General features: G+C 38.1%; 1 protein-coding gene across 5 annotated transcripts in view; it reads left to right on the top strand.

Annotated features, from left to right (window-relative positions):
* LOC124148802 (paired box protein Pax-6-like) overlaps positions 1-24673 on the top strand; it is a 61170-nt gene that overhangs the window by 31343 nt on the left and 5154 nt on the right. For all 5 annotated transcript variants that reach the window (XM_046520103.2, XM_046520101.2, XM_046520104.2 and 2 more), the window contains 5 exons: positions 2487-2833; positions 14767-14992; positions 20237-20380; positions 21467-21549; positions 21892-22058. In XM_046520103.2, coding sequence (XP_046376059.1) covers positions 2487-2833; positions 14767-14992; positions 20237-20380; positions 21467-21549; positions 21892-22058 — 967 coding nt within the window. The remainder of the gene's footprint in view (positions 1-2486; positions 2834-14766; positions 14993-20236; positions 20381-21466; positions 21550-21891; positions 22059-24673) is intronic.

The following is a 24673-nucleotide window of genomic DNA, read 5'->3' as shown; positions in this document are numbered from 1 at the left end:
AGAAACTCTTTATTGTATTGTGAGTGCGATTACTTGTAAGTGAGATTATATGCTGTCTTAGAGACGACACTAGTTTCGTTACCACGAAAGTGCAAATTATTACCTGAGGTATGGCACTATCCCACATCCACTCCTTGTCAGTTAACGCCTCACAGATACAGCACCGGTTACTTCGTATTTCTGGTCAAAACTTCTTTTCCATAGATAACATGCGCTTAGTTAGTAAATTCGTTATCTGATAGATCGTGAAATTACATTGAGACCTGGACTCAAGGGGAGCTGTTGCTTTTTAAATTTAGTTTTAGATATCACGGGTCACGACGAAAAGTCAAATGTCTACCTTCTCTGATGTGATAACTGATTGTTTAGTTTCCAAAATGAAGTTGTCAGCAATTTACTAATATTATTTGACTTAGCAAGAAACGTAGACAATTAAAGCAAACATGAGCTGTAAGGTGTGAGTAGCTAAAGCAAACAGACAAGTGTGTTGTCGGCATTGACAGCCAATGACATCTAACCGACAGGGCGCTTTAATGTAGCATTAACGCTTGAATGGGCATCAGCTATTGTCTTAAGTGTTTAAACAGAATACGTTATCAATCCGCCTCCGGTCATCTGTTCAAGAAACCAAGACTATCCTTTTGGTCATTGTTTCCAGGATAGAATTACTCAGATCAAATATGAACTTTTGATACATTTTCAGACGATATCATTTTTTTATTTAAGATGACAGAATGTCAATAAATAATAACGGGAAATATGTACGTCAAGTGTATTCTTCCAAGATAAGGACATATCTTTCTTCATATATTGGATTCTCCTTTGTCCTATCAATATGGCATTTTGTTTAATTTTATATCCATAATACTGAGTTTTATTTCACTGTCAAAATACGGTATTATTTTCTTAGCCAAAGCTTACGTCCTCGCATTTCAAAGCAGAATATCAGGCTTGCAATATAATCATATGATGATATACGATACGCTTTTGATGATACGACGAAGCTGTGCGGATCATGAAGATATCATATGGCGGGTTAAGACATCAGAACAATACATTCGCCTGTCACCTGAGATATTATAGAAGGCAATAAATTTCCCTAAAAGGTAATTATCATTAATGCTGACAGTAGGACGTCACAACTATCAAAGGAGTATGTTTTTCTTGTCTTACTTCACGAAGAAGTGTTTAGTGCTCTCATACAATAATACCACAATGAATTAAGAAAGTAGTTTCATATCTGATGTATCAGTGTACGTTTTGTTTCCTTTAAATGGTTTAAAAAGAAAAAATCACAGACATTATGTCCGTCTAAAACCAAATCGTGTAACTCAATACGGGCAATGCTCAACCATATTTTGGTTTTCATAAAAGCCTTTGTATTATTTCATATTGCCGCCAGAACGTACCAAAAATAAGAAGAGTTCCCAGGATAACCACACGCTCAGATATAGATTTTAAGCGATACCATATCAGTGGAATATTTTAAAGAAACAGTTTGGTGATTATACACAATGCTATGCTATAGGGGTAATTAATATTTGCATAAAAATTAAATGTCATTGTAAAGGAAAGGACACCATTTTACATAAAAATAGATAATCACATCTTTGATCAAACAGGGACAATTATCCTACCGGTTTTTTTGCGTACAATAATTATATTTTTCTCCCAGAATATTATATTTCACGTTTGAAAAGCTGCTCTACATGACGGCATGAGTTTGCAACGTTCTCTGGAACCATACCTGTTCTATTCCTTCTCAGTACAATAGACGTATATTAACAATTTGCAATACAATTGATAAATTAATTTATTGATGCTTCACAATTGGTTTTAGCTAACCGTGTACAACTAGATACGGGAGACTGGGAGTTATTCTTCCGTAGAAATGAAACCTTTCAAGCATGACACGTTTCTGTGCAGAAAGTTGTGGTAGGAAATAATATTAATTCCTAGAGTGTTGGTTGTGATAGTCGGTTGGTTTTCATTTGGTCATACCTCATTATGTTAATGAATGGCGTAGTTAATATCATACTGACCAACATATGGTGTTTCAAATCGGGGAAACCTCGTGTCAGATCAAGTGATAAAAGTGAAAGATGTATTGTAATCTCTCTTTTTTCACCCCAATGTTAAGGCTTTGTGTTTGATATATATTAGTGGCTTGTTCCAGCATGTTTGTTAATTACTGTACGCAACAACATGATTCCGTCATGATTTCATACGTTATTGCTTCGTTATTCTTATTGACGGTGTTTGAGTTTCGTGCTCATCTTAAGTATGTCGTTGAAAAAGAGGATATGCATATCACATACCTATATAACATAAACGCAAATTATGAGTAAATGTAAAGTGCTGATTTTTCTAGAATATGATTTCGCCTGTTATATCAAAGGTTGATAGATGTTTTATATTGTTACTCAGCTTATTTACATTCCCACCTACTCACATTGTTTATTCATACAAATATGTTATTCTTGTAGGCCACAGTGGAGTGAACCAATTGGGCGGCGTGTTTGTTAATGGTAGACCATTGCCAGACTCAACAAGGCAGAGAATCGTCGAACTTGCCCATAGTGGCGCCAGGCCTTGTGACATATCTAGAATTTTGCAAGTATCGAACGGTTGTGTGAGCAAAATTTTGGGCCGTTACTACGAGACCGGCTCCATCCGGCCACGGGCCATTGGTGGCAGCAAACCAAGAGTGGCTACAAATGACGTTGTTTCAAAAATTGCGCAGTTTAAACGCGAGTGCCCGTCTATATTTGCTTGGGAAATCAGAGATCGGCTGCTGTCTGAAGCTGTGTGCAATCAAGATAATATTCCAAGTGTGAGTATTCATTTGTATATACCTTCATCATGCATAACATCTGACACTTCAGTGATGAACAAACATACTTATATTAGTGAGGAGATGATATAATATTCTTGGGAGCATTATGCAGAGGAACATGCTGATACCAAACTACCTCCTTTTCTACAGTTCTGATGGGCTTTGTAGACTGATTTGAAGGTGTTATATCAACCTAAACGTAACAGTTAATCATGAAATCAATAGGAACCTCTTGTAACAATGCATTGATCCAACATTCTTGGACCAGATGGTAGTGTTCCCAGTATCTGTAACTGTATTCTGTGCCAAGTCTACTATTTTGGGAAGGGATTGTATTAACCATTAAGGAAAATTATATTCCACCACGGTTTATAGGCTTCACCAATACGACTACATGATATGGTCACCGTATGTGACATATTTCACCGTAGCCTACCAGAATGTTCACAAACAATACTCTGGCTTAAACTGTCTATTATGAAAAACTATTTCACAAGATATTAACTTAATGAAAATGGCTCTGAGATAGCGCATGCAACTGCTTTCCCTTGATTAACACCACGGCCTACACATGAAATCAATATTTTCATTTTAAGGTGCAATACGACTGTCATGTCGCAAGCAATTTTGGAATTTTAAGGTTAAACTGTAATCACTTCCCAGCCAGAACGTCACTGATTCAGACAAGGAAGATGGGCAAGTTAGGTCAGTATGACAATCAACCAATCAGAATACACGTTAGGTCACGTGACAATTCAGAAATAACACCACGCAGTTTCAGATATATTTTATCGAACCTGTTAAAAAAAGTGTTGTGGTCCTGTGTTGTTTCCTTCAGATACTCAAGGATTCTCGCTTAGCTTTATATTAGTAGCAACCTAACACATCTACATCATTCAGAACTTCAAATACAGGGTTTTTATATTGGCTGGTGTATTCTTTTGATCTGTGTTTTATTGCAGTGTATCGTTGCAGTGCTACTACAAAACACTTTTTTATTACCTTGTTTTATCGCTTTGTCCACTGGATACCGTTTAGCTCACGAACGAATACTCGTACAGCGCCACGTAGGGACGCAGTGTGTTGTGGCAATGGGGAGGGCATAATGTGTATTTCATGTAAAGTAGGGTTTAAGTATGGGCAATGGATCAAATCTATTGTTCACGTGTAGCGACTCGGAAACAGTTAGGAAGGAGAAGGTGCATTTATAGTATGTAAAAACTAGGTATGGACAATATTTAACCAACTTTACTTTAAAACCAACCGCATTAATGTTTGATACATTAAGTACATTCTTTATGCAGCGATACATTATGATCTTACTTCACAATGATATTGAACTTTGATTATGTTGAAAAATATGCTATTATTTCTTTCTCTAAAATGGATATTGTCATGTCCTACTGACGAAACGTTCAGCGTTTGAAAGACACCAAAGTGCAAGTAATACTGCTTTTGGATTCTCCAACAGGTACTTTTCGATTTAGGGATATTTTGTTCATAGTGATGGTAGACGAATTCTCACATACCTTCAAAAATCGTACACTCTAGTGTCCCTTGTTTGCTATGACTTCTGCATACATCACTCAACACCTGCAGAAAACATAAAATGGGATACATAATAATGCTAAAATAAACACAAACAGTTTATCATCGTCGGTGGCGGCAATCCTATATTTAATAGAGACCCTCAGAAACGTAAGGAGAGGTTTTCTGAACTGGCAAACAGAAACTGAGGCTAGAGTCTCTGTTTGGCCATTGAAAACACACAGCACGACTTCTTACGGGGAGTACAAGAGCAGAGCGCCACCTATAGAGCAGGCATTCTGCTAGAAGCGAGATGACGGTCCCATCTGTTCTCATCAGTGCCCATTGTGGCTCAGCTTCAAAGATGCGCCACAATTGTCCTCAAATGTGTGGTGTTTGCTGGGTAAAGGATATTATATTTAACATGTTTTGTGAGGAAATTGCTGCTTGGATTGAAAGACCCCTTGCAGTGAGCGAAGCCTATACGTGAGACGAAATTTGGGCTAGCAGGAAACATGCCCATACTCCGGCCCTCCACGCCCCGTAAATCTCTCTGTTGGGTTCAGATAAATGCTAAGAAGATAAAGGTTCTGTATGGCGTCAATAAAGTCTCACTACCCTCTACTGATATTTAACGATTCAATAAAGAGCCCTGTTTATGATGCCAAGTGCATACTTATATCCCATCCATCGAGGGGTCCTCTTAGCAGGGTTTCCCCACAGACATGGGGTCAGTACAAGAGTGATTGGGATTCTCGACCCTGTTTGGACCTTTTCTATCGACACCTATAAAAATTACATGGAATGTAGGCTGTGTATTTGGTCTAGAGTTAAGGTGGCAGGCGATGGCTAATGGGTTTTCTCCTATTATTACAAGGTCGATGATCAAAAGATATATATTCAGCACAAATCATAAACGATGTCGGACAGTCTAAACCTTTGTCGTTTGAAGACATGAAATCAAGGCTTTATATGAGCTTTTGTGACATTCTTTTGACGCCAAATAAAAAAATTAAGTCGTTTATATGCAAGTGACGATATAGGGAGTTGACGGCGGTGAGTTCATGCATGGGTGCAACTGATCAAATATCAAAGGTGACAGTTGATGTTTCATTGAAGGGCAAATGTCTATTGTATCACATTTGGGTCACATTGTATAACGAGACTAAAAGATGACAAGTATTACACCTTACACTGGTATTAGACAGGAAAATGCGTCATGCTTTGATATGTCTTCCTATTAGTTCAGACCATCTTGGCTATTTGGGGAAATGGGTTCTTTAGGACGCGGCTGCCGAGAACAAGTCTGAAGTAAAATGTCATAACTTGTAGCCTATTCGTCCAAAATGATTTCTTAATAAGTCAAATATATTCAATACTTACTTGTCATGTAATGGTTCTCGAAAAAGGAATGTTTGTTCATGCGAAGTAGCAGTAGGTTTATAAGTACCTAATTGAAATGACCATCTTTACTTGTTCGCTTAGCCGTGAAAGTTAATGAAATTGCAAAATTATTACAAATCCCCTCCGCATTCCCCCCAAACCGGATTTTCTCTAAGAGACTGATGAGGATGTGCTCGAGGGACAACAAAGGCTGGGAGGACGACATAAGAAGATCTGTTCAGATTTTCCCAGGAATACCTGATAAATTTAATTATCTTAAAATTTGCACTTAATTTCTTTTCTGAATTGGGCGTCCTTATCGTGCAGGTGCGAAGTAGTGTTCGATCATTACTCTGCAATGAAGATCAAATTGAGAGTGAGCTGATTAATTCTCTGATGATTCATAAGAAAGCTCCTGGCTATTCCTCTACATCTTGCAGTAGGAGTAAATTAACAAGAAAATCCCAAAGTATTGCCATTTGTTTGTAAGAATGGCTAGGTAATCCCCTTTGCCAGAACTAATCCAATATTTCTGTGGACCCTCGGTCTTTTTTCATCAGCTATTTAAACAAATACACGAGTAATGGAATCAAATACAGAGGACATGCATTTTATATGGCAAAATACACTTTAGAATTACATGAATCCTTTCCTTCTTCAAAGATTTCATTGATAAAGACATTATGATGTTGCGTAAGTGACACACACGTATTCACATAAGCATAAGCAAGAATAATCATTCTTCCACTGAATGGAGAACATCTTAAAACCGCGTTTTGTGTGTCAAATCATAATTCTTTCACAACTAACAGAATCATTCTTGATGATGTTCCAAGAAAATATATATCGAACCTTACTTCATTGTTTATTTACAAGTCATTTAGTAAAGTTGTGATTTATACCTTTGAGAACGAGGGAAAGTGTCAACATTCCTTTCTTGTCCAAATTAGTTAGCATGTAAGTAGCGTTGGGTATTAAGCAAACTGATTTTACCAAAATATACATTGTATAATTTATTATATGTTTTTCAAGATTTTCATCACTTTAGCTACAGCATCGATTAGATTGGTGCTATTCTCACACCTGGGTTTATGTCTAATCCAACGTTCTCCATAATAAATGATATTTTACACGTCAAACTGTCAAAGCCTCGACACAATTTTGTTCCTTTGAGAAATATGATGTAACAATGATAAAATATTTAGGAGTACTTTCCCTCTCATAATTTTTCGCCGGTTTAAAGCTATTCATATCTCTTTAAATCTTTGAACATTCAAAAAGGTGAAAAGGGACACCATATCTATAACCGAATAAGGCAGTTTCATCAATTTCAAAATGATCTTTGCGAAATGCGAAGGTTCAAATTATCCATCCTTGACTTTGTATTATCTTAGAAAAAAATATTGAAAAAATATGATTTATGAAATTGGTATCACACGAGATCATATGTCCTATATACAATAGACAGTGTATATAAAGAAACTGACATTAATAAACTGGTTTTGTGCTGTTTGACAAATGTGTAGGTATGGATATATTCGTTAAATACTGTGTGTTCTGGTTATACCACGTCGTATTGGACGTACTGTATAACGTGTCTTGTCATTTAATACCAGTATTTAGGTTACGATGACACATTGAACATTCATAACAGCAAGTGAAGGTGCTATGTTATTTCTCATTTCATAAAAGAAATAACCTATAGGGATAATGTAAGGATACTTTACATGGAGGTTTGTCAATGAAAGCTGGACCATAGTCTCAATAACGTGAGCGGTGCTGAAGAAATAAGCCATTGTCTTCGACTGAACATGCAAGATGTAATCAGCTGAATCCCCCACTGATGGTCTGGGCATTAAATGTCAAAGTCATGGTCAACTCCAATCCGAGACCAAAGGTCATCGAATGTCCATACGTCCAGATGTCCCGTTGTCATCACCCATGTTCTCCTCGCCCGAGCACTGGCTTGAGCGTAGACTCAAACTCCGACAAGGGGTCTCGCTTCTTTAATTATCCTGTAGTTGACAATTACTCCAAGTTGAGCGGGTGACGGAGTAGCCTGGGGCTTTTTCGTCAGCTTCTTCTAGGATGTGATGGGCGCGCACATGCTGGCCTAATGTTGGACCAATGCTTTCTCACCTAGGTTAAGATTTGTCTGAAGTTAGAGATGTGATATTACTGTCCATCCCGCCATTTTGACACCAATGGAAAGCGGGACATTTTCAGAGGGCGTCTGTGCTATGATTCAGATAGTAAACCGGTTCGTAAACTTGCCTTCCCTCACACACCTTTTGAAATATTAATTAAAACTTGACACATCTGGGATGATTTTTCTCAAAAAATCAAATCGCGTTCGCTTGACTGAACAATTTCCCGCCTGAGCGGCCATGGTGAGCTGGGTAGTCCCTCATTTGCATGTGGCTGTCTTTGTGCCACGCCGAAATCTAGGCCCTAATTCTCATTTATTTCTAGGCCCTTCGGCTCATCGCGATGATAATAAACGTCACCAATTTATTAAATCGTGAAAGCAGCCATTTTCTTGCGAGAGTAGCGCAGTTATCTGCGAAGAAAATTTCCGCTAGGTTGAACACATAACTATCTAAGACACCGTTAAGAAGTATAAAGTCGGGTGCCAAGTCTTCAACGCAAATTGGAACTTTTGCAGACTGCTTAAAAGCCCTCTACGGTCCCTATCGCCAAGCGACGCACTTGCCAAGGTTTCAGTCAGTCCTTCTAATTTGCACCCACGAATGTTGATTTTCGATTTAATTACCTTTCTTAGAACTGAAGAAATTTATCAGTCCCCGATGTAGCTACTTAGGGTGTCCCTTCCTCGCGGATGGACGCCCTTGCAGTCGCAAGCAAGGGTCACAGTGCGAACTAGCGGAGGTGACACATATCTCGTTAGTGTAATAAAAGGCCTAGAAGTAGATGGCTAGCTTCTTAAAGCTCTGTTAGATCGACACGGCAATTCATCAAGGCAACGGTGTTTCTGAGAACCAGAAATGAAAGTAATTTATATCTTGGCTGATGACAAGGCGATGGGAATTTCTCCCCTCGATGCAAGATGAAAACAAATTACTGCACGAGATTCACGTGTCTCCCCCGCTCGTGCACATTCAAAGCGGGCGCTGCCCGTGCATCACGAGGCGAACCCTAACTCTCTGTGTTAGCGCCGCTATAGCAATGTCACAGTGCCGCAAAGCACGATCCATCATGCTAAGTTTGGGCTGAAAGTGCCTCTATTCTCCATTGGGGCTTTCTTCTCAAGTCCATGGCATGGCAGCCAGAGGTACATCGTCTTTACAAACAGTTTGCTGGCATGCTCGCCTCGTGTACCCCCTGCCGTGACTCTGCAATGAAATACGACGCTGCAATTGGCGACGTCATTGATACTGTTAATTTTCTTTCCATCTTCCATTCAATTTCCTCTTTATTCACATGCAAATTCTCACGACTGTTTACGTACCACGCCCCATTAAATGCAGTTTGAGACAAACAATGAATACGTGGAGCAAATCTACGTGACTGTTGCAATTTTAATTATCATGTTTATAACTGTTTGGATTCCAAATACAAAGTCATAGAAGCACATTTATATTCCCCAATAAAAGAAGAATATGTACTTTGTTCATCTCGGTGTCTGCATTGTTGGATCGAACTCATATACAGTACGATTTCTGTTTATCTTTGTAACCAGGCCAATTTGATAACTGCTAATGGACTGCAAAATCTCACTGCGCTCATTGTGACAACCTATTTCATTTTTTACCAAACTTTTCATGTAATTAATGCTTGCAGTTCATGGAGCTCTCAACCCAAAGGTGACCAGAATAGAGACCTACTTGTTAAACACACGCCATAATATCATATTCTAACAAATCAATACGTTTGTTTCTCAGTCCCATACGTATCTTATTTTTATAGTGTTTTTATATTTGCCCCATTACGTTGACGCGAAGAGGGCCCCTCTTGCACCATAAAACTCTACAGCAAGATTGCCTATGTACTCTGCCCCCTACTAAATCTACACAATTGATGACAGAAGGGGCATAATTGGCGACAAGATATCTTAAGTGAAATTCATTGGCGAGCTCCCTATGGGAGCAATAGAAGAGACAGAAGATTGAGCCCGTCTTGAAGGAAACAGACCAAATAGCTGGGAGACTCTAGCCCGCGTATCAATTTGTGGCGGCATCTCAATGATACGAATAGAAATCTTAATTATCATCGTCTTCCCGCAAGGTGCTCTCAGCCCGAGATACTTTATCATTCATGAAGGAAAATGCTCCCATTTCACCGCTGCTACAGTCCTTCATCTTTGTTTGAGTAACCATGTCCTTTGCCGCCTACTTTCTGAGTTTTACTCCGGTACAGGGTCGCTCGAGTTTCTCTCACTCAAGCTATAGTCTCTGGCAGTGCTCATCTTTGTGTGAGTCGCCGTGTCTTTTGACACTGACATTCTTATTCTTGATTTTACTCTGGTGAAGGACCTTTCCAGTTTGTGTTAGTCCAAATAATACAAATCCCTGAAATTGGTATCTAACCATTTACACTGAATCGTCTTAGCTCCTTCCAATGGAGTGTCCTTTGCTATTTGCATATTGAAATGCAAGTGACATGGCTTAATATAGGTATGATTGGCATTCTATAAATACATCTATAAATGGTTCCAACGAAGTTTATGTAAATAACTTTTGCATTGTCATGAAAGTGAAATAGTTATGTATGTTCTTAAGAACAGATAAGAACTGTGAAAAATAACATGTTGTTGACACATATACATCATATTTGACTCTTAATGTTACATATCAAATGTTTGCATGATATAAAATATTTCATATTCATTTATTACATTATATATCTAATAGTGGACATGGAACACTAAGAGTCAAATATGTTCTATATGTGTCTACAACGTGTTAAGTTTCAAGCTGATTTTAACTTGTTTATAAGAAAACTATTTGAGACATGTTACTTTCAGTGTTAACTGAACCATTTCTTTCTTGCAAAGGGTTTAAGACACTATTTACCATATTTCCCTTCTCTTGTCTCTGTTTAACAACATGGACGGTGAATCGCGTTGTGGTCGGGACTGCTTTATTGCATACGCACTGCTAAATACGTATTGGCACGTCTTTGAACATGCATGAATAAGTAATATGGAGATTAATTAAATCCGAACAAAGGAAATAGGTTAGGATTAATGTTCCTGAATACATGTACCTCAGCGTGTTGACACATATACATAGCACATATGAGAAGTAGAATATTGTTGTAGCCTATGTTGTATTTGTTGGTTATGTTTATTTTGTAATTGATATTTGTGTTTTTCCTGAACACGACCGCTTCATCTTATACAAAAATGTGATGCACACTCATGAGTGTATCTACTAATCATATTCAAAAAAATTAACATTATCAGTATGATAATTATTTGAGTAATGACTATATTAATCCTCTTTGGGTTAGATCATGTAGTATTTCCACACACACAAAGAAACTATCAAAGATGCCCTTTCGAAGATTTCTTGCAGATATTAAATACCTCTGGAAGCGTTTTATTACGAATAATATCTGACACAAAGTCGTTAAACAAAAGTCGCTGATTACTAAAACACATAACAAAATCGGTGTTATTATCTCTGATTAAAAATTCCAGTTCTGCAAAGTCCTGTAATCACCAAGGGGGTTGAATTAGTAAAATTTTATGACACTTTTAATTTGGGTAGCCCTGTGAGGCTGCTACAAAGGCCGTGATTGGCTCCTCTGAAAAATCGAGTCTCCTTTTCAAGAGAGTTCCTTGTTGTCATGGCCACACCGGGAAAACCTAGTCAACCGCAAAATTTGTAGAAAACATTAAAAAAGAAGGGGGGAGTTTGAAGCAGTAGAACTCGCACTAACGTGGTCTAGTCACGGACGGAAACTGCGACAAGACGGACCCTCTTATGTGATTTGAGACTGAGAGATGGCCCTCCAATCTTACCAATAAATCTCACTTTAAAATATTCGCCTGTTTTGACGTTAATTCATTTTCAATAGTATTTTCCATCAAAAGTCTCAGAATTTGAAATATTTCTTTTCAAGACGATTGGTTCAGGGTTGATTGTTTGCATTAGATAACAAATGTGCCTGTCTCCAGTTTCAAGTCGTATAAAGGGCGTGTTTCATCATTTTTATTGGAGTTTTGATCAGTTTTACTAAAGCCTTTATTCCATGTATATTTCAGTTTTTGCGAAAGATAGTGTATTAAACTGACAGTTAAGAATCACGAAAGTAGTTTATATAATCACAAAACTATAAATATATCAAATAACGTCAGGATATTAGCTCATCAATGTGTACTCGTGCGCAATAATATAATTACCTCAAATGTCTTAAATATGCCTATACATAAGCAAAACAAAATACCTAACTGTATGTCCACTACGTACTCTCGTTTATCTACAATAAGTATGCAGTATAGTTTTTCCTCAAACTTAAACATTTTTTCCGTGAATATTTCATTTTGTTATTTTTTCCAGCTTTGATGTATACCATGTTTAGATGTGTCATACTTTAAAGTTGTGGAGTCTTATACCTCCTTACTACTTGGGGAAACAATATCAAATGTTCTATTTCCTAAATTACAAACACTTTGCCTCAACCGTATACTATCACAATTAACAAAATGCACACGAACAAGTATTATATTTAAAAACACATATTTACCCTCTGCCATGCCATGATGTTTGTAAGAAATATGTCAGTGTCCCAAGTTTCATGTTATTCCTTACAAGAAGTGCTTACCTCAACCACACATATTTTCCTTAATACATAATAAATTATATGGCAAGATGTCCTGGGGTTGCGACACACGAAGAGAGAACACTAACACCATCCCCTGCCAAAATAGCCTGAATGAATGAGTGTCGGGCGAGGAACAGCGGTCAGGAATTTCCCCATGCCATTTCAGTATTTACTTGGCAGGGGATGTCAGAGGATATTGTTTGCATTAGGACATACGTTTCGTACTAATAAATCCATCATGATGGTCATAATAGTAGACAGAAACTGGGGCTAATGATATCTCCGGGACGTGACAACTGACAGAGTGACTGTGTATCTTGTCACACAGCTTGTCTGAAATGGTTAACCAACACTCTACTAAATTTCGTCATTTCGTGGATCATCTTGATGGACAATTGTTATACACTATGATTATCCCTTCTGTTTATCACCAGTAATACTAATCCCGAATCGTGCCATTGTTATTATGATCATTGCTTTTACCATCATTGTTATTGATAGCTGTAAAGGAAGAAAACAGAATTCTTATATATATGACTTCCTCATTCGTACTGAGTAAACCTTTTGAATTATTGACGATCATGTTGTATGTTGTCGGTATCGATACTTACTTAATATATCGCCAACAAATACTAAGTCACTATTTAACGTGACTTCTTCATTTTTGTGCAAATGTGAAACACGTCGATAAGATTTCTGTCTTCTTAAATTTTCAATTTTCTTAATAAATGTGTCTCAGCAATCAACTAATATCAGAGTGACTCAGATGAATATAATTGCTGGTGACGAATGTGAATTCCATTTTCTCATGCTAATAATGGACTTTGTGGATTGTATCAAGATGCATTTTTAACCTTAACCCAATTTCTATTTCGTCTTCGCGTACATTTTGCTATACGCGCATGCTATATTTTACATTTCGATATATGTAAAAAATGGTTTGGGATAGTATTTTCCTGATACTAACATGACAAACATAATACGCTACCATTGTTTGTAACCATGGGCGTATGCTGCATTATATCTGAATAGCAACCATGGACGAGTTTTTTAATCACATAAACTATTAAATGCAATTTACTTTATGTGATCCTTTAAAGAGACTAACACTAGAAACTGGTCAAATGTATGCTAAATAATGTTACTTGGATCATCGGTAGAAAATTGCATTCTGTTGTTATCACTGTGTTTTTTACTTACAGAAATGAGTTCGGTACATGATGTACAATTCTATATGACACGGTTTCACTTGAATAAAAATGTTAATAACATTTAAAGTAAAAACCACCTGACAGTTTCGATTTATGACTATATATTATATTATAACTGTTTTCAGTAAATTTCAATATATTTTTCATATTGTAATTATTAAATAGTGCACAAAATGGAATGACTCTGATGATAATGTATAAACTGGAATTAGACATAAGTTCGTCTCTACAAGAATGGTTATTACATGATTTTAATACGAAAACAATATAACCCAAAAACATTCTCATGAATGATGATTTTTGTTGTTTGGAAAATGTGCTTTTTGGAAGCTTTTCATGGAAAAATAGATAACTGAAATTTTAATTGAGTAACTACATGATTTTAGAAACATTAAGGTGTTTGCCTTAAACCAGTGATGAATACGTTCTTCGCTGTTGACATTTATTAATGTCAATATTGTAATGACCAAGCTGGGGCGAACGAAATAGAGACAAGCAACGGACTTTATAGTTACAACTAGTCTGAGTACTATTTTACATATATTTTACTTTACTACCAGATGTTACACACATTATAAATTCAACTCTCACATGACTATATTCTTATATCTCTCGTACCTGTAAAATGTAATAATAATGATACCCTGCAACATATTCAGTTGACTACATGCAATAAGAAGTAGGACTTAAAATCTTCGAAACGGACTTAATTTAGAAAATTACTATTCATAAACCGAAGCAAAAATGTTTAGCCACGTGGGAAGGTGGGATGGAGAAATGTTAACCTTCCCTTTATTCTTTCACGAGATGTATATTCTTTCGCGAGATTACATTCTTTCACGAGATTATATTCTTTCACGAGATGTATATGTTGGTGCCAGAGGCTACTGCGCTTAACAACCTAGAAATTAATATAGGTCCGTAATATTCGTAAACCAAATAAGAAAGAAACTAGAGTTTCGACAATGGAGACAACAATTTTTTGGCATAAATTAATTTTGATGCATATTCTGATTTCAGGTATCTTCAATCAATCGTGTCCTACGGACACTGGCCAGTGAGAACCAGAAAGTTATGGGCCAGAGTTCCATGTATGATAAACTTGGTCTTCTGAACGGTCAGGGCTGGCCTCGGCCAAACCCTTGGTATACACCTACAGTTTCCATGCACGGGGGCCTCGGCGCTCCCTCCGCCTACCCCCCTCCTCAAACAACCTCCCCAATGGCATCTGAGAAGAAAAGTAAGTGTAAGTATAAACTTTTATATTTATAAAACACCTTATTGAAGGAATTATGTTTCACATTTTCAAGACAAAGTCATAAGTGTTCCTTGAATATGTACATGTTATGAACGCAATGGGTTGAGTGTGGCTATATGAAGGAAGTGGTGCATTTTTAGAGTGTAACTGTATAAGGTTGAAAAAATCAATATACTTTCTACCGTTCATGACAAATGAAGAGTATGTGACTTACATATCGTAGTAAGTTTGAAAGACGGACAGCGCGTATAACAGGCAAGGATGATGGATTCAGAAGATACAGCAAACGAAGTGTGGAAATATGTATGGAATATGTATAAGTATGAATACAGTGGATTTTGAAATTCCCAGATAAACATGACGGTCAACTATTAAACCTTTTGTAGTGCCGTATTCTGTGTAAACAGCATAGAACGTGTCATGACACCCCCCAAAGTTGATTGAATTATTGAAAGAATTATTACAATCGCGTGAATTAACAGAAAATGTTATTCCATATGGGCAAGATAGGAACAGCAGACATATAGCAATGTTCATTTTGCCCTTTGATATTTTTCCACATGAAAAGATATACTAGGTACATATCGCATTTACAGAGCAGAGATGTTTCACTTCTTATGCAAACCTTTTCAGTATAATGGTACTTAAAAGTAAAACAACAAAATTGAAACTGTTATTTAAGGTCGCACTCGTCTATCATGTATTTCCATTATAATATACAGAGACAGTAATCCTATTTCAAACATTTTAATATTTATGTAATGAAAAAGAAGAGATTTACATTGGTGTATCAAGACATGAGAACATAATTATTTTCAAAAATGAACAAAGTTAGATATTTATCGTCACATTCGCTATTCAGATTAACAGATTAAGTACGCGCATTAATAATGGAAAAGAACATATAAATGACGTGACATCGTTTAATCTGTATATCAATTCTATATAACCTTTTAAAAGGCTTAAAGCTGGCCATAACTTCTATTCAACCACGGTTCAAACTTTCTTCTCATAGAACGCTAAATGGTACTTTTAACTTGCATAATGTCGGCCTGCTCAACGGGATAAGTTAGTCAATCAGTATGCTTTGATGGATATTGCTTCTTAAATGCTTACAATGCATTCTTCATCCTAAATGTATCAAACATAATGCAATGTATTCGGCACCGAACACCCATCTATCATCACTGCCACACCGTTGGTGTTGATCATAGAGGACAACTCTTTGTATAACATGTAATTTATTTTATGTTTGTCTGAAAAAATTGTTTGAAATTAATGGAAGGCATGTATCGCTCCATTGGGGGCGATAAATACAACTCTCCACAAGTGTAAATTTTATTATGCCAGTCTCGCTTCTGGTATAGCACTGCATTAATGTAGTAACGTACATATGTCAGAACAATGTGGTGCCAAACAATGGCTTTTTTATTCAGACATCAGTGACAATCAACGTGCCACTTTTACTACTGATGGGGTCTTTAGACTTATCTAAACTTGTCTTAACGTGTGTGGTATTATCTGTGGGGGTGGGGGTGGGGGCGGGGTTCAATGTCACGAGGGACTGAGGATAGGGGATACATAACATGGGTAAGAAACAGATGCGGGGGGTAAAGGGTGTATTACATTCAGATTAACCCATCAATACGTGAATCAATGTCCAGTAGCAGGCGATGACCGCTCTTGACAGTCTGGTCAGTTTCACGCAACATTTACGCCTAGCAACATAAAAACCTCCCCAATTGGTTGTAATCCCCCTCACAGCCTCCCGTGGGGTCTTCTCACAAATCCTTGTCCCCAGCACAATTGAAAGAACTGTTACACCTACCCCCGTACTTCTTTGCGTAATAGCCACTACGAGCTATCACAGATTACAACATTTCAATAATAGCCACAGGCGCAGTCCGGAGTTATTGTCTCCCCTTTCTATCACTTTATTCCCCTCATTTATGTACTTATGTAACTTTAATTGAGTTATATTAAGAGTTAATCGACCTTTTGGGAACGCAACTCAGTCCAATCATGGCCTATATCCGCTTAGCCGGGGGCCAGCCATAGGGCCGGAAGTCGCCATCTGCGCATGTCAGACAGTACCCCTCACCACGTGTTTTTGCAGAAGGCGTAGCTTGGAGGAATTTGCTGTTAAAAATTGTAGAAATTAATCAAAAGCATGTAACAACACGTATTGATAAATGACCAGTCTCCGATAGCGAGTCCATAACGATTACTGCTAAGGGTCCGACATCGATGCATTCATCGACGCAACAATCGCGTATTTTTGTTATTGAAACCAATGACTTTTACTAGGGATGAAACCCTCTGGCCATTGTTCAATGTCGTCGACATGTCTGGCGCGCTATTCACACGTTCCTCTTAATCCCTGCGCAGGTAAATAAGAGGAGAATAGAAACGATTAAATCCCTTGGACTGAGAAGGCCTCCGCCATTCAATTCATCTCTTTGCTTTCCCTCGATAGGGGGACTTCTTTTGTTGGCGCGTATAAATATGTTTAGTACTTTTGAGCACTTAATCGTTCTGTGTGAATGCAGCAAGTCGCGGAAGGCCACAATACCAGCTATTTATCAAGAAATACATGCGCTGGTTGCACGTCTAATACGCTACAGTGTTGCGACTCAACGCTAGCTAGTATCCGGAATCTTTGAGTCGGGGTTGAGAGTATGCGATCCTATGAGATGCCTTCTAAAGACCAGGCGCAGGCTTGCTTAAATCGGGGAGACGGGAAGAGAGCCGTTTATATCACTACTCGGCCAACGCGCTACATGAGATATGTTGTGTCACCTAGACTAATGGTCTAGCAAGAGCTGCAGCGCAGACCAAATGAGCCATGAAAACGTGAAAACAGCCTTTCGGACCCTGACAGAAAGCTAGCAGTTTCAATTTCTTTCTTTTCAATTAAGGAGTCTCGGAAAATGACCTTAAGTAGTTTTAGTGTTCCATCACGTCAAACGCTGGCTGTAAATAGTGTTAGTAGTGGCGGTGGTTGAGGCCAGTACGGGTTCTACACCTTAAGTCCCCTGCGTCCAGCTCGCAACACCTTCAGCCACACAGGTGTGGGGGAATATACTTGGAGTGCATCAATCATTATCAAAAATACATGATTTGTTCCATTTTCGATCAGGCTAGCTATCGATATCCACAATTCCTTTAGCAAGGACGCTGTTTGCTTGATTGATAATTCATTGTAAGATTAAGTATGTTTATATACGGAAGGGTAAAGATATAAAAGCGAGAGATGGAATACGTTAATTTGTTTTATTTTCTAGCCAAATAACTTCTGTCTCAAAATCAATACTTGCCCCATCGAAAAACACCGCTTTGAAGGATTTATAGAAACACTATTACACTAATCATTTGTAATGTGGACACGAATAGTGAAAAATATATTCATCAACAGTTGAAAAGATTTTATTTCATTTATTTCTTTCTTGAAACGACTGCATGTATATTTTGTACTAATGTAAGTCATCCAGTACTACATTAAGGAGCAAAGAAGGATACTTAGTTTCCAAAATACATGAACTATTCATATGCAATACATTCATTTGATTTTATGATGTTTCCGTCACTCCGTCCTCTGGGTCCCTTGATGTTCAGTAAAGAGACAGATCTGGTGATAATTCTTGTGTATTTCTCTGCGGGGCGCTGGTAGGAAACCGCAAAACCGTTATTTACTAAAACAATGATTGATAATTGCGCGATGCCGAGCAAAATGATTTGTAGATTTCACAAATGATATGGACACGAATGCTGCCAATCATGTGGCTTAATCCTCTTTATTTAGATTTTTCGTCCTTTTCTGTCATGATTGAAATTGGCCACGAGAACTAGCAATGTCCCGTCCACTTAATACAAATTAGAGTCAACTTTCCTCAGAAAACTCATTGAAATGCGCATTGATCCAAGTCAATCATTTCATTGTAAACACAACGAAGCCTACAGATTGTGCCGGCGAGTATTATACAAACAGAGAGAGAGATGTATTACTTGTGACTTGGTACTGCGAGTGTGACGAATCCGAGGCGCTCACAGATTATGACAAGTCTATAGAGTCTGAAAGTAGATTTGATTATGACAAAGACTGCAGTAATATCACTGAGAAAAGTCGACTTTAGATCATGGTAATAGCACTTCCCTCCTCTCAGCCTGTCCTTTGCGGCAACAATGTCAGAAAACTTTGACAAAGCTAATTGATTCGACATTCCCTTTTAGCGCGTGATTGTGTTTGGTCGTGTAGCTCGTGCACCGTGTACAGCTACAAGATTACTGCCGACTGCGCATGATCAAAGCCTTGAGGAGACGGGGCTAAGGCCTGTTAGTTTGAAAGGCTAATGCTACATAATGAAAGACGTTATTATTTTAATAATTCTTTGACATGACCATAGTGTGTCAGAACAGAACACTTCGCTGATCATATACAAATATAAAGACGGCACTCTTAGCTGCGACCTGCAAGGAGGTCACGTGGTAAAGGTCTTTGATGACGTAGTTCTTGCACGTGCTGGCATGCATTAGAGAAAATTATGTTGGCAGAACGCGCTACGACTGTCGCTTGCGTCCGGTGTGTTATTGTCTTAGCGGTGTCGCTCATTCGTCGTCATCTCACTTACAGATGCACTTCCATGACCTGTAGAAGGGTCAGCACGAGCCACGTGAAACAGGAAGGGAGCGCTCATGCGCAGAAGTAACTAATCATTAGCTGTGGAAATTACGCCGTTTGTAGACGTTACGTCAATGATTACACGTCTTGACCTTTGATGCAGAGTGACCTTGAAAGCCATCCAGTGGCATCAATTATTTTGTGCATGCCATTGCAAAACTGAAGATTAATACCCGCCTCTGTGAAGTATCTGAGCTCCCGTGATTTCCCTGCTATGAAATATAGCGCTTCGTAGAGCCGCGGCCATGATCGTGAGGCAGATTTACGACACAAAAGGTCAAAATGCACCCCTTTTCTTTGGAAAAATCGAACCGCGTCCCTAACGTTGTAATGCGATATGTTGAACGGTTTCCGCCAGAACTTCTACCATTTGAGTCCAGGAGAGCAAACCAGTGCTAAAGCTTAGGGTATTGTATCGCACTTGCAATGTGGAGTTAGAGGGAAAAGTAAGAATTACCGTGTATTGTGGCGCGTTGAGGGATGGACTCCCCCTATCATTTTTCTCAGCAAGGATCAATTGAAGATACTGTTGTCACGTGAAACCTTTTTTTCAGACGACAGCAGCGCAGGTTCCACGGGTAGTCCCAGTGATGGTCAGACCGGCGAAAATGATGAACAGATGCGCATGAGATTGAAGAGAAAGCTACAGCGAAATAGAACTTCATTTACTGCTGCCCAGATTGAATCGCTTGAGAAAGGTAATATTGCTAAAGGAGGACACATGTGACAATGGGGATAATACACGGGCTAAATATGAAATACGGGATACTTGTTTAAAAGTGAAATACTCATGCATTTCTTAAATTCAAAAATTCAAAGTTTAATGCACAATATCATATTACAAACATAACGTTTTTTAATAAAACAAAAACTGTAGGCTTTTTAATTCATTTTGATTGAATACGCATAACAGGAATATATACATTGTACTTTTGGCATTCATATATCATACAAATACGTATGGGTTCTAACTATGTCATTTCGATTCTTTCAAAACTCAAAAATGACACTCACATATTTCTCATTTCAAGGGTTATACAATAGATGTGTAAAGTCTCGCGTCATATACCTTCTATTATTGTACATAACTTCCCGCCAACCATAACCTTTAACGTGCAATTTCTATCCCAGTTCGATAATTTCAGTATCACTAAGCACGTTTTACTTCGTTAGATCTTAGCAGTTTGAAAGTCGATGGAAGCCAATATTTCACCAATACGGGCGATGTACAATCAATGATCCTTGCAACTGCAGTACATTCCTGCTTACGTAATTGCTCATTTTGCCTGACTGTAATTAATCTGAGTACAAATCTCATCGATTTCCAACTTGTAATTCGCTTTGATCTCTCTAATCGCTTGAACACGTCTGTATGTCAAATCTTAGGGTCATCCCGTATTTCTGATATTCGCTCAAAATTCATCTTATATCGGCCAAATCGAATTTGCCGGAGCACAATTATTTAGATTCGATTGCTGCTGGAGTAACAACGTAAATGCTCAAATTCAACTTGACAGTTTTCGATTTTTTCTGTCTTTGATTTTATTTTCACAAATTGTCATATTTCTCTCTCTGGCATTGTAGTGTTTGATATGAATTGTTCTTTTCGTAGCATGCCCGCAAACGTTTATCAATGCCGCTTCCGTGGGTTTTGATTGCGCAAACCATACTATTTTCTCGTCGGGATTTCTTATAACTAGTATATAAAATGTCAAAGGCAGTAAACCCATTTGATAAATCTTTATGACTATACCTTTATTTTATGAAATCTGTTTATGTTTCAGAATTTGAAAGAACGCATTATCCTGATGTGTTTGCACGGGAGCGTTTAGCACAGAAAATCGATCTCCCGGAAGCACGCATACAGGTACGTGTGTAATGTTATATTTTGAAACTTATGCTTGTATAATGTGCTTGCACACTTAAGATACAAATCAAAGACAAAAGGCAAGTTCACAAATTCCGTTTATGGGGTAAATAAAATAAGATCCAAAGGCTGGTCTTTGTACTACATATTTTAGCATATCATTCATATTTCCAACTCTCCTGAAAATATAACACATATGGTAATTGATAAATATTAATATCTATATCAGTATCTATACCGCAGAAGATTTAACATTGGGATTCTCATTGTACAATCGGTATTTTCAAATATTAGTTTGCAGCCTGAAACATTCTCTAACAAGAACATGTGTTTTTTAATCAGGTGTGGTTCTCAAATCGTCGGGCGAAATGGCGTCGCGAGGAGAAACTCCGTAACCAACGTCGCGAAGTCGCCAACGGCGCCACACGCCTCCCCATCAACAGTAGTTTCACCAACAGCATGTATCCATCTATACACCAACCCATCGCCTCGATGACAGATAATTATAGGTAAGGCTTTCTCTGCTAATGGTTTAAAGACACAGTCCGATTGATTGATCCCTTCATCGACATGGTTTCCGTCAGATCTGACTTGTCGCCGGCGTCCCCGACAGCTATCACTGCAACTACCGCTGTCTCACAGCTGTTAGATAGTCTGAAAATCTTTAAAAAATCGTCTTTTTTATGACGCTTGATTTTTTTTAGCAAATAACAATGTCTGGTATGTGGTTCCCAGTGTAGAAAATTGGAAGCGCTTTTAATTCTGCTTAACCCTTACTTTGCAATCAGTGCATTTCTTTTTATGATTGCAATACCTCCAAAGTGTCATAAAACACCACATCTATTTAAATCGCCTTATAAACATCAAACACAGTTCAATTTCAACGTCAGACTAATGTTGCCTTTCATCCCGCCTGACTTTTTGTCATCGGTAATACATTTCCTTTGACTGGTGGCCATTCCCTTAAAATTCTACCCACTCCTTAATTAAAATCGAACGGCATTGGCTCATAATTAGCGACAGGTTCACCAAGTGCAATTGACAAGCTTGTACATTACATCAACTGATCCCCTTCGGCGATGTACATTTGTGTATTTCAATACATCGGTGATATATGCGACACATGACCATAATCGCTGCGAATGCAATGTCAATGGTGCAGCGTTAAATAATCTATTGTGACTGTATTGATCTTTGTTGGCACAATGAATGCATGTTACAAATGATTTATAGCATTCTCAATGGATATGCGCATGTTTTGGTCGATATTTTGAATCTGTAAACATACGGAGTGCATTCCAATTGACTGTAATTTATCTCGATACGGTCTGAGTTGTATTTAAATATGCGGGTTTGATTTCTTCGTGTTTTCAGAGAGCCACTCGGCAGGTGTTTGGGAAAATGTTTGCACCGATTGATGATTGATTGATGAACTAGATTGTGATGGTATAATACGTAACTAAAGACCGTAGTTAAAATTAATGATAGTGTCAAAGTGTTACTTATTAGAAGCATATTTACACATACTTTAGTGCGGTTAGGTAGCCTAGTGGTTAAAGCGTTCGCTCGTCACGCCGATGACCCGGGTTCGATTCCCCAGATTGGTTCAACGTGTGAAGCCCATCTCTGGTGTCCCTTGTCTTGATATTGCTTGAATGTCGCTAAAAGCGGCGTAAAAATCATACTCACTCAGTTCCATATATTTTAAGTGACTTCTGAAAACTGTAAACAGTGGTTTTAATCTTCAATAGGGTTTCACTGTTATTTACTAAGTCTACGTGTGTCATTGGGACGCGTCCAAGCCTGTTTATAACTATTTCTGTTTCGTGTCATTTAGAATCATCCAAGTGGTCTTATATGAATGGATAATTATATGAGCCATTGATATTGCTCACATAACACATCAGTGCTATTCAGATTACCTGATGACGGAAACTCCGTTTTTTGGCCATTTTTAAACTCCTACAGTTACATCATGGGATATAACCTACGTACATACACACATCTATAAAGTTACTGGCCACGAAATAATAACTGCGCATGTATCCGTATCAGTGTCCGCCAATCACAGATATCGCTGATGTTATCGACAAGTATCGATGACAAAATGATATGTACTGTCATTAACCAATCTAACAAGATGTGAGCCAAAGTTGTGGAAGAAATACAATTGGGGTTAGGAGTGAGCTAAGGGGATTATACTAGGTGTGGGAAGTGTCATCCCGTTGTCATATCACGTGACATAATTCACAAACGTGTATATTACCCGGTACATATTGTCCCCGACACTGGTGTATATATCACGGTTATCAATAGTAGTTTGTAATTGACACTCTATTGGTATAGAAACATATACATGAAAACAAAACGGGAATCTATTTCTATAGTGGATTATTGTTTCAGAGAGTCAGTCACAGGTCAGATAGCCAGAGCATTTCTGCACGCATGCGCGTGATAAATTGTAAATGTTTGACATATTTACTAAGGGAGCACACTTTGGAACTATTCCATTGATAAATTCTAACCATGACAATGAATACACTACGCTGTCAAGAGGTACATTATTCATGTAGGAGCTACTATGGGACGTTTTTCGTTTAGAAAGCAATTCATCGTATCTAAGCGTAAATTATACAAATGACGTATGTTCATTGTAATTGCCAAACCAGATACACATGTTGATAATGGAACTCGGTGTCGCAACAGGCACTGGTGATTAATTCATCAGTGAAATAAATGTTTCATCCTGAAATGATATCCACATTATGCAGGGGCCTTGGAGTAGCTTGTTTAGCCCAAGATCATGAGTTGTAGTATGGTTGGTGAAGACTTCCCGTTGGTTGTAGCACCAACAAGAGCCTCTGAAGTGGCCCCTTGAGACCTAGGCCAACACTGGAGTACTGCAAGGCTGTCCACTAGGTCGTGCATTGTCTTTAAGTAATGGTATCCTTCACAGACAATGTCGCATTTTGTCTCAGCTGGACTTCCATAACTCTGCAGGCTTCGACTCGTTTGCTCCCTGGCCGCGCCACCTCCGAATCAATAGGGACATAAACAGAAAAAAAGCTGAGCTTTTTAGCGAAAGGGCCGATCACATGTTAATGGCATCATCACCGGAGAGATT

This window comes from Haliotis rufescens, unplaced genomic scaffold (assembly GCF_023055435.1).
Source record: "Haliotis rufescens isolate VD_foot unplaced genomic scaffold, xgHalRufe1.0.p SCAF_6, whole genome shotgun sequence".
NCBI lineage: Eukaryota > Metazoa > Mollusca > Gastropoda > Lepetellida > Haliotidae > Haliotis > Haliotis rufescens.
Note: the sequence above shows the minus strand (reverse complement) of the source record. Positions and strands in the feature narration are given on the sequence as shown.